Below are 11,624 nucleotides of genomic sequence, written 5' to 3'. Positions count from 1 at the left end.
GCATAAACTATCACAAATTTGTTCACCTACCTACACCACCAGGAAAATTCTAACAAACTCCCAGGAAGGTAAACCTCAAGAGATCAACAAACTGACCCCAAACAGTAAAACTACAGAAAGTAAAAGATGAGGAGAAACTATCTAAGGCAGAAAGGAGGGAGGGCTATTATCTCTTGCAGTGGAAGCCCCAGTAGGTAATATCAGATTCAGAGTAAAACAGCTGAGGCTGAAGGACAACGGTGCAGCATGACCAAAGGGCACTAAGAAACGCTGTTACACACCCCTGTACCTAACAAAGCTTACTTCAGACTCTAAGACAAATTAAATGTTTTCCCAGAGAAACAAGAAACAAAAATATACTGCTAACAGAAAGAGCCTCCTTGCAAGGAATACAAGGTGTTCTTCAGGCCAGTGCAAGAATGTCCAGACAGTAGCGTGCATCTACACCAAGTGGCAGTGCGGGGAGGGGGGCAATCACGTGACTTTACAAGCCAATATAAATGCTTTCTTTCTTCTATTTTCACAACTCATTTAAAAAGCAATCACATAAAATAACATGTATCCAATGTCATGTTCTGCCCATAGCTTACAGAAATGTGAGCCAGGTGCACTGTATTTGCCAATAACAACACGAAGCGTCTTAAGTGACTGCAGATGGCAAAGGAACCAATTCCCGCAGTGCACTATGAAGTTTGTCACATCACTTGTCTGTCATGGCGCAGGACATCGCCTCACTGGGGCATTGGGAGGACAGAAGTCATGTTTCTGTCTGTCCCTCCGTGGAGTTCCGCGCAGCTGCAAACACAAGAGCAGCCTCTAATTCTAGGGAAGCACATTTTCACCCGAAGCACCCTGCAATGCAAAGAAATCAATCAAGAGATGGAAAGAAAAAGACACGGAGAAAGTAGACACAGAAAGTAGACACAGAAAGAAGACACAGAAAGAAGAATTCAGCTTTATCAGCTAACACGCGAGATGTGAACAGATTAACACAGCAATCAAAGGGCAGCAGTAGTCAGATGGGAGAGTAAGACATACGACTTCGTGCTGCCCTCTGGAGATGTGCTGTAGGTGAAGCACACAGGATACACTCTCTGCCAGGATGGAAAACATACCTGATGCCAAGAGAAACAGCCCAGAAGCTGGAGTGGCCCTATGACTGGTGGATAAGAGACTTCGAAGGGAAAAGTGTTGAAGATTGCTGAAGTGTGATTGCGGAGTCTTCCTCCAAGTCTCAAGTTAAAGACATGGTTTCTGGACAGGGATTGGAGTCTTTGAGAGGTGAGCTGACCTGGTAGGAGCCCCCAGGTTTCCAGAGGCAGCCCTTCAAGAGCTTGGTGGGCTCTCAGCCTTTCTTCCTTTTGCTTCTCTGCTGAGACAAGGTTGCCATGCTCTATCCCATGATCCCACTGTGATAGGGCAACAAAGTACTACACTTACCAAAACTGTAAACTAAAATAAACCTTTTCTCTTCATATGCTAATCTTTGGTGTGTTATTTCAGTGATAGAAATAACACAGATTGAGAGGGCTGCTTCACTATAACCAAAGAACAGTCTAGGAGAAAAAGAAACAGTTATAGATGTGTGTGTGTGTGTGTGTGTATGTGTGTGTGTGTGTATGTGTGTGTGTGTGTGCCTAACAACAGTTCCCAACTGGATAATGCAAAAACCACAGGGGAAAAAAGACAGAATTCATGTTCTTCTCAAGCATGCATTTACTGGGAAAGATCATGAAACAAGCTCCAGCTGATGCTAGAGGCCTCTCTGCTTTAGCCTCAAGTCAGGTAGGTACTAGGCTGGTGGTAGTGAGGCTGATCCAAGAGGTAGAACCTCCCACCCCAGGCAGAGGCAGGGAGACAGACTGGGTCCAGCAGCTACCTGGGACTAGCCTTCAGGGGTGGGGCAGGTTAACTCCATTGGGGGGGGGGCTGAGTGTGACTCAGAATGGCTTCAGGGAGGAGGTCCCTCATGGGTACTCCTGACAAAGGGTGTGAAGAGTAAAGAGCGCCAGGTATCAAGAAAAGCAGTCTAGCCTTGGTCCTGATTTCTTGGACATATCCTGGGAGAGGCTGCTGAGCAATTGATTGATTGGTTGGTTGATCATGACTTTTTGTTTTATTATTGTTTTTTAGGGCTGTGCCAATTTCTCACTATAAGACAAAACACCTTAGAAAGTTAACTTTGAAGGAGGAGTTTATCTTAGCTCAGGCCTTCACAGTCTCGGGCTCCACTGCCTTCGGGGAAAGCAGAACATGCAAGCAACAGAGCATAGTGGGAGAGAGCTGGTGACCTGGAGACCTTGGATAGCGGAGCTGGGTATCTGGTTCTCAACAGGCTCTTCAAGAGCGTGGTACTCCACTCAGTGGCCTTCCTCTTGACTGGGCTCCATCGCCTGAAGATCCCATCACATGTCCATGACTCCGTCAGCTGGAAAACAAGTCTTTAGCCATGGCCTCCTGGGCCTCTCGGACCCTAACCATTAGGCCTTATAGCAAAATGGATGGCAGACTGGTTAAGGCAGAGGAAGGCTTCTGCACTCGTCCAGGGAAGAGGGGCGAGGATTAAACAGGTGTTTCCCAAGTAAAACTTAACAGCTCTCTGAACACCAAATTTATGATCCTTCAAAATACCCCAAGGTCTGAGAAGGGGCTGGTGAAGGTGCTAGAACTAACAACTCAAGACAGTTAGGTGACTTCACTGGAGTGCTTAAAATAAAATAAAATAAAATAAAATAAAAGGCCTGGTACCCTAGAATCTCAGAGATAGAAGCAAGAGCACCAAGAGTTCAAGGCCAGCTTCGGCTACATGACACCATCTTCTAAAAACATATTGTCCCTGAATTCTGGCTTGTTAATCTTGCCATCTACAGGATCTGGGGAAGGCCCGGTACCCCAGCCTTGCCAACATCTCTGAGCCCCGAGCTGTGGTGCCAAGGAGATGCATCCAGTTGGAAGCCTCAGGTGCAGTAATGGGAGTTGTAAAGAAACCACGTCTGTGGTTCCAAATGCAGATGCAGTGAGATCACACGTATTTAGCTACAGATGTTTTACGTAGCTTACGCAAGCAAGATGCGTGGGGATGAGTGGCTCTGTGGTACAAAGAAGCCCTCCCTAGCCTGGTGCCCTGAACCTGCCCACAGTGCAGTGTGCACAGCTCTTGGATAGGCCAAAGGAGGCTCCAAGTTGCAGGACTGAGAATCCCGCCCCTGGCAACTCAGGCTCCTGCACTAGAAGCGTCCACCCTATCTTGCTGGGGTTTCCTGGGCATTTGTGTTTTCGCACCAGGTTAGAATCAACAACTGCCCGGCTCTTGGAAACTTTGAGCTCTGGGTGGATACCCAAGTGCGCCTCAGAAGGAAGGATTTGTCGTCCAAAGACACTTTGTAGATGGTAAGGTTCTAGGGGTGTATTTGCCCCAATAATCCACAGAAGCAACAGTAATCTAAAAATAGTCTTGTTTTCTGTCCTAAGCTCCTTTTAACTTTGTTAGTCATCGCCAACCCTTAAAATAAAACCCGTGTAACGTCTCTCCTGGTAGCAGCTATAAACAGACCTCCTCTAGAGGAGGCCGAAGGAAGAGGAAAAGAGGCGGTAGGGACGCACAGGGAGCGCGGCCACAGGACGAGGCTTGAGCCCGAGGTGGCCGCAGGGCCTGGCGGACAGCGTGGAGCTGGCCGAGCTCCTGCGCCGCTGCCTCCGGAACTCCCTGCGCCTGGCATGCGGCCACCGTGGTCCCGGCAACGGCATTAAACAGAGGGAAACAGGCCCGGGATTCCGTCACCCGCGGGGGATAAGGAGGGCATTGAGACAGACAGGAAAGGGCTTTTCTGGATGGGGTGAAAAGTTATTTATTGGAGAAAGAGGGGGAGGAGCAGACAGGAGGAAGAGGAGGAGCAGGAGGAAGAAGAGGGGGGAGGAAATGAAGGGTGAGGAGATGAAGGGTGAGAACAGAAACGAGAGGAGATGAAGAGGAAAAGGGGAAGGAGGAAGAGGAAGGAGCGGAGATGAAAGACGATCCTGGAAGAGTCCTGGCCCCTTCCTCCAAGCTTTGCACAGCCAGTCACGTCCGGAAAGTCCGAGAGTACGGACAGGCCAGTGTGTCTGACGCGACGTGTCATCGGAACTCCTCTGGCCTCCGGAGTCCCCAAGTTCTCGGGTGGGCCTTAGTCTTCCCGCCACGCCCCGCGGATGATGCCTCCGCCCTGCCCCGCCTGGTCCGGGGGGGGGGAAGCGGGGGCGGAAACTCTCAGGGCAAAATCTTGGCACCTTGTCTGGCGACACTAGGACTCACTGAAGAATGGATTTTTGGGAGGTGGGGTGGAGAAAAGGGTCTTGGGCAATGGGGTCTTGGCACCCCCTAGCGGCGGCCTCTTCTGAGTAGCGCAGGGAGGCTTCCGCGCATCCCAGCAGTTTTTGGGGGTTCGGCTTTGGCATCCTCGCCCTACACACCAGCACCCAGCATCCTCATTGAGCTCGCAGCTACTTCATAGCTGCTCTCCACATCGTCGCGGAAGCACCCCCAGCCTCGCTTGCCTCACTATCCTCTCGACCTATGCTAGTGGCCCCTTCCTCTCAAGGCCAGAGGCAAGAAGTCCGCACCGCGGCCAGGTCTCCAAGCGAGCAGCAGGCCAGCAGGCAGTACACCTGAGACATGCTGGCCATCGATTGTGGCCATGCAGCCCCCACCGCTGCGCTTCTCCGCTGTGGTAGGAAAAAGGTGGCTCTGGGAACACTGGAAGGAACGGGTAGATGCTTCTGGTGGAGTGAATGGGTTTAATACAAGCACTTTCATATTATTTAACATGGGGCCCACTTGGCGAGCTCTGCTTGCTTGTTGGAGCAGATTTCCCTAGGTTTGGGGGAATGTGAAGTCCTTTGGAGAACCCACTGGCTCAGTACACGCCCCTCGCGCCCCACAGTCTCGCTGCCCCACACCCAGACACGACTTTATGCCTCGTGGTTTTATTTTAACGCTCATGAGTTGTGGGCCAATAGACTTATGATTTCTATATACCAGACGTTCTAACTGCCCAACCCTCCTATGCCTTCCATCCAAAGCCAACAAGAAAATATGGTCGACTTTTGGCAGCAGAGCTGCGACCTAGAAGATGCGAGGAGATTTGAAAGAGAAAAAGTGTGAAGCGAGGCGGGACAGAATCCGCAGAAGTTCCCAAGCACCAACTTCCACCAAAGCCAGAAACCTCACGGTCACACTACAAAGATCATCCTGTGGTCCCCTTTCAGGCCCGCGGGCGACAGGGCAAAGACACGGAGAAGGAGCTGTGTAGGTGGGCGCTCTCTCCTAGACGTGCTGCCCCTCCCCTTCTCATACAGCAAGAAATCTAGTTGCTCAGATATTTACAGAGTAAAAATGACAATATCTGCCTGTCCCGGGACGCCCATGCAATCTGTTAGTAATTTAGCGGGATGGGAATTTCCTTACTCCCGCCTGCCAGTGGAAGCGCTTTTCCAAATTTCCACAGCGGGGGAAGCCTGCGATTTTACATAATGACTTCAGCATGCAAGGCGTCTCGGCACCCCTCCCCCGCCGCTCGTACCCCCCAGCCCCTCATTAAAGGGGAGAGTAGCTCTCTCAGGACACCCGCTTGAACCTGTGGCCGTCCAGGCTTGGCGCATTCACCTATCGCGCCCTGGCAAGCCCTTTCCTTTCCATTTTATCCTCGCCAGTCCCTAAGTCTCCACTCTCCCCAAGAGTCTTTTCTCTTTAAATCTCCCCTCATTTTCCCTCTTGAACACCTTTGCCCACCTCTGGGTGCCACTGCGCACCTCTGGGAGCCCCTTCCAGTCCCTTGAGTCCTCATTACCCCCTGCTAAGTCCGTTCCCTCTCTGCGTGACTGGCCGGTCCACCCCGGGGTACCCCTGTCCAAACCAGGGCGCCCCACTTGCCCAGTGAACTGCAGCGGCTGCGCACGGAGGGCGGCGCTCCGCGACTTGTCCCCCGGGCCCCGCGGCGGCTCGGGAGGGCAGGGGCGTGATGTCACTGCAGGGAGGGGGCGCGGGAGCGGCCGGGCGGGCGGGAGCCGGGGGAGGTGTTTTCCAGCTTTAAAAAGGCAGAAGGCAGAGCCCGGCCCTGCGTCAGAGTGAGCCCGAGAGGCTCCTAACTGGGCGGCAGAGTCGCCGCGCGAATCCGAGCGGCTGGGAACCGGCTCCCGGGCGCGGCACACACCTCCGAACTCGCGGCGAGTCCCGGCCGCAGGCAGGTCTGCCACGCGTGCACACCTCCCGCATGCCACCTCCCCACGGCTCGCGGCGCTGAGCCCGGCCCCGCGCGTGTCGGCGAGGAAGAGGTCCGACTAGGGAGCCGGCCGGGGGCTGCTCGCCGCGCCAGCTCCCGCTCCTCCTCCTGCTGCTCGCCGCTGCCGCCACTGCCGCGTGGATGCCAAGTACCAGCTTTCCAGTACCTTCCAAGTTTCCACTCGGCCCTCCGGCCGCAGTCTGCGGGAGCGGAGAAACTTTGCGGCCCGTGCCGCCCGCCGGAGGCACCATGAAGGCGGCCGAGGAAGGTAAGCTCCGCGCCCCCTCCTTCGTCTCCGCGTGCCCTGCTCCCCCCCGTGCCCGCCCGCCGCGCCCCTCACCCATCTCTAGCCCTCCTCCGGGACCAGGGTGCCGGGGCCGGTCTGCGCGTCCAGGGAGGGGCGCGGGCGTCCGGCCGGACAGCGTGGCACAGACTGCGAAGGGTGTCCCCCTGGTGTTTCCCCGGCGCAGCCCAGATTTCTAGCGCGCTTTCTTGCCAATAGGTGTCTCCTCTTCTCTAGCGCCGAGTACTCAAACTTGGCTTTGGCTGGGGTCTCGGAGATCACAGTTGGGGAAACTTGATTCACAGGGGTGAGATTTAAGGATGGGGCGCGGAGGGGGGAGGGAGAACGTCAGAACCTGGGCGGATGAGGGTGTGGGGACACCCTAGGATGAAGTGAGGCTTCTTTGGGGATCAGATAAGGCAAGACCGCCCGTTAAGGTGAAGAGCGAATCCATGACATGAAGTTGGAGGGTCTTACACCCTCCCAAGTGGGTCCGATGGTAGGTGCTTCTCACAAAGCAAGGGCTTGGCCAACTGGACCCAAGTGGTCCAGGCTGCTAGATGCTTCTCAAGTTCTGCCTTAAAAAACGCCTTGAGAAAGATCGAAGAAGGACTGCCAGGTTTCAAGCTGCTTCTTCCAGTTAAAGAATAGACGCTGGAATCTTTCATGATTTGGTAGGATCAGAAGGATAGCATTTCCCAGACCCTCTGCCAGGACCCTTTGTGTCCCTTCACAGGAACCAGTAAAATAACTTTTAAAACATGTAGGCTCCTGCAGGTGTCTTTAGAACACCCTTTAAAGGATGGCTGGCTTTTCAGCAGGAGATTAAGATAACCTGACCTGTGTACGATGGAACCTGGGAGTCATGCGTCCTAATTCCTTTTTGGCTCTGAAGATGTTACTTAAATTAATGACCACAAGCTGGACCCCTGCTAGGGTTGGGGCGCTCTTATTTACGAGGGCAGCCATCCTTTAGACAAGCACTTGGAAGGAAACTTCAGCTTCCTGTGAGACTCTGAGGAGTGTGTCAGACAGGGGCAGCGGTCTCCAGAGTCAGCCCTGGACACCTTGCTTATCTTCAAACTCAAGACCTATAAATTCTTCACTAATGGATCCAGATTTTCAGGGTCGGCTGTCCTGGGTAGAGAGGATTTGAGTCAAAGGGGGCAGGTATTGCTTGTACCACGCCATAGCTCTCTCAGTTTTAAAGAGGCCTAAATGTTGTCAAGGATGTGTCGGTAGTCACAGAAGGAGCTCTTGCTGCCAGGAAAGTTAACAGTGTTTGTGTTGTGGTTTGGATTGTGGATTTTTTAACACTTATTTCCACACACATTCATCACCCCCGCCTTGGCGCTTAAAGCCTACATTTCTTTAATTGTAGAGTTACTATTTCATTAGTCAATAAGAAATCTTTTCTTCTAAACTGAGCTTGATGGCTCGACCCCATAATCCTAGGTGTAATCTCAGCACTTGAAAAACTAAAACAGAAGGATTGCCATGAGTTTTGAGGCTACCCTGGGCAAGAAACCAAGTACCAGGCCAGTGTCGGGCTACAGCGTAAGACCCTGTGTCAACAAAACAAAACACACAAAAATGATTTTGTGTGTGTGTACAAAAGGAAAAGTCATTATGTGTGTGTGTGTGCGTGGGGTGGGGTAGTGGTCATCTCTTGTGTAACCTGCCTAGAAAAGGAAGTTTGAAATGTCTTTGCTGAAGCAGTGGACTGGAGGTAATAATGCCCTATGACCAAATCGTGTTGGTCGTGTTTTGTAGAGAGTATGCGTACGTAACTGGGCTAACCAGAGACTGTGTGATCCAGGCCTGAGACAGGCAAACCCATACAGGGGAAGGAAACTATATGAAGCAGGTCAGTGTCCGCCATTGCTGAGGACCACGGACAAACACTATCCTTCTTGAGGAGGCCTTGACCTGGGCGGCAGCTGCTCTCTAAGATCTTCCCACTTGATGGGCATCTGGATGGAGGCTCACCAGGCCCAGCCATTTCTGAAGGCCTTGTTGCTCTGCTCTGAAAAACTCCAAGAAACACAAGCCTGTAGGTAGCCACGGCTTCAGAGTTGCCTCACACAACGCCCCACAGGCTCTCCGGAGTGGAACAAAGCTTGCCCTGTTCCTCAGCCACTTAGTTTCATGGCATTGTTTCCTAATCCAGATTAGAAAGTGCTGTGGCCTTGTACCCTGCTTCATCACACTCAGCACTGGAGCCAGCCCATCAACATCTTACAGACTTGGGAGGAAGTAGTCCAAGTTAAACACTTCTATCAAAAGTGGAGTGTCTGTGGAACTGGCAAACCAAGCTTCATATCGTGTAGAGGACAGGCAAGGAGGCTGGCAGAGGCGTGTGGGAGCATTTCATAAGTAGCTGTGTTGACTGACTCCCGTGTTAGTGAGCAGACAAGGAGGGAGCCAGAGCAGCCCTGAAAGAAAGGCCCTGTGGCGTCCTTCCTATGGTCCCAGCATCTGGGGACATGCAGGCAGCAGAAGTCAAGTGCTTTGCAACTTTAGCAAAAAGCTTTATTCAAAAATCGGACAAGAAGGGTTGTTATGTGTAATTGGGGAAAAGGTGGCAGAAGAGAGATCGAGGTTTCTCCACAGAAAACAGAACTTCCATTTCCCCGAAGGTCAGCAAAAAGCAAACTAAAACCAAACAAGGCTCCACCATGCATCTCAAAGTAAGAACTATTATTAGAAACTAAATCAGGCCAGACTGAACTATAGTTTATCACGGGGGAAAGCCAGCTATTGAAACAGGGTCTTGGGAGAAGTGGCAGCCCACGTGAGGCCCAAGTTAGCCTCCGGAAAAAGCCATCCCCCAGGGCTGCAGGGCAGGAGGAGGACACAGGGGACACTTGCATCTGGTGGCAGATACTGACACCGACCTTCCTCCTCCTTTCCTTCCTGCCTCCCTCCCTCCAGGGTTCTGATACTGGCCTCTCCTGCACTGGCCTCCATTTCCCTGATATTCCAGATGTTGGTTTATGTGGTGCCAAGACACCAGGAAAGTCAGAACAAAAAGCTGGGGGAAACAGGAAAAGATGGATGGGCTCGCACAGGCCCAGCCTTTTCCTCCTGATTGCTATGTTCACGGCACTGTTTGAGTGGGTAACACCCAGCACCCAGTCAGCCTCTGGGAGCTCTGGAGTCACCCCTATCAAAACGGGAGTGTGTAGTGTTCTGGGAGCCGAAAGACGGAAGTCATTAGCACATGAACAGCATTTGCTTTGAGTGAGGTGCCCAAGGAATGAGGTGGCCACCAAGGGTAAGCTTGAATGGTTTGTGAGCAACTGTGTCAACCCTCAGGAACCCCCACCCACTTCTTCTTGTTGCTTTCAGACAATTTCTTTAGTAAAAGCAGACTTAATTACTTAGTTACTGCAGCGCTAACTGCTAGAAGTTGTTCAGCTCTGAGGAGGGCTCTGGGATGCCTCCTTGAAGCTGGGGTTCTTCCTCCAGTCATGCAGCTCAAGAAGCAACCTGGAGGAAGCCTTAGATAGATCAGCAGAGGTCATGCTTTATATATATATATATATAATTTTTCCTTTCTCTTCGAACTTTTGAACTAATCCAGTAGCCTTGGTCTTTTTCCTGGTGCAGGGAAACAGCACGACCCAGGGCACCTCCTTCGGCTGTGGACTGCGCACCACGCTGAACAGGAACCAGGGGACCTGCTGCGAGGCCCGGCGACGGGTCCAAGACGCAGCTCCAGCGCCGCCGGCCCTGCGCTCTGGTCTGGAACGACAGCGCACCCCTAGGCTGTTGCGTTCGCCTTGCTGCAGCGGGCAGTGCCGACGATGTTGGGGCGCGGACGCCTGGGCTGCTTGCGGGGACAGGGTTCCTGCGGGGAGGGGGACATCCTACGGGAGACCGAAGTCCCACGGGGAGGCGGGGATCCGAGGAGCTGCGCGGGATCCAGCGGGGGACCAGGCATCCTGCTGAGGAGCAGGGATGTCCCTCGGACCGCGCGGTCCTGCGGGCGCGAGTGGAGTCCAGGCTGCGCTCGGGCTCGCGCGCGGAGTTTATTTAAAACTCGGAAGCCGGCGGCCGCGAGCGGCTTGTTTATGTAAACCCGGAAACACCCGGGGGGACAGGGGCGGGACCGGGGCGGGAGGCCGGGGAGGGGACAGGGGAGGGGACAGGAGGCGGGGGCCGCGTCACGCCGGGGACGCGCGCGAGCGCCGGGCGCACCAGTGCCGCGCGACCCCGACATGACAGGGCTGGAGCAGGACCCGGAGTTCGACTTCGATTTCCTCTTCGAGTTCGATCAGAGCGGCGGGGGTGCCGCGGCCGCAGGTGGGTCCGGCGGGGGGCGGCGGGCGCCTGCACCCCGCCGTGGGCCTGAGTTTGCTGAGGTCGCCGGTGTCCGCCCCAACCTGGCAGCAGTCGGGACCCCGGGCCGCCGCCCTGTGTGGCCAGGAGCGAGTGACGGGGACCAAGTTACTGCCGGCCGCAAGGAGGCGGGAGGCCACCTGTGGGACGAGCCTGCCACGCTCACCCGCCCGGGCACTTCCTGGCATCGGAGCACCCGGCCCGGGAGAGGGCTCGCCCCTCCTTACCCGAGGGGAGTCTGTGTCCGGCGCAGGACTTGGACCTCGTAGTTCGGGGACAGATGGTCAGCGGCGCTGCCAGAGGGCGGTCGGAAGCCGCCCTTTCTGAGAGCCCTACTGCGGGGCCCGGGATCCCGGAGCCAGGAGGCCCGGTCCTGTGCTGACCGCCACCGCAGCTCCCTCAGCAGGAAGGCTCCACCGCTTGGGTTTTCAGTCCACACCTCAGCAACCAGAACCTGTCTTTCATTTTCTCTCCGTCAAAAGTAAACCTTCCAGCTAGGCCAATAGTCAATGTGCTGTTTCCCCAAACTTGACTCTCCTAAACAATAATGTCAGCCACCCCCCTCCCCCCGCCCCCGCATCCCCCAGCAGTTTGACTCTTTTCTCCATCTGACTTTCTGGTCCAGGTTGCACAGGGACCCCAGGCAGCTTTCTGTGCTTTCCTTGGAGTCTGCATCCCAGACGTGGGGATGGAACAGACAGGACACTTTTAGGGCATCTCTGAAATGAGCGTGTCATGTT

The 11,624-nt window shown here is 54.1% G+C and overlaps 1 protein-coding gene across 2 annotated transcripts in view; it reads left to right on the top strand.

Moving 5' to 3' along the window:
- The first annotated feature begins 6,154 nt into the window (after positions 1 to 6,154).
- Nfatc1 (nuclear factor of activated T cells 1) overlaps positions 6,155 to 11,624 on the top strand; it is a 111,075-nt gene continuing 105,605 nt past the window's right edge. The window contains exon 1 of one of the 2 annotated variants that reach the window (XM_026783614.1): positions 6,155 to 6,525. In XM_026783614.1, coding sequence (XP_026639415.1) covers positions 6,399 to 6,525 — 127 coding nt within the window. In that variant the 5' untranslated portion in view covers positions 6,155 to 6,398. Of the gene's footprint in view, positions 6,526 to 10,752; positions 10,849 to 11,624 lie in introns of those variants that run through there. The other variant, XM_005356310.3, reaches the window with a different exon arrangement.

Source organism: Microtus ochrogaster, chromosome 18 (genome assembly GCF_000317375.1).
Source record: "Microtus ochrogaster isolate Prairie Vole_2 chromosome 18, MicOch1.0, whole genome shotgun sequence".
NCBI classification, from domain to species: Eukaryota; Metazoa; Chordata; class Mammalia; order Rodentia; family Cricetidae; genus Microtus; species Microtus ochrogaster.
This window is presented reverse-complemented; position numbering and strand designations above follow the sequence as displayed.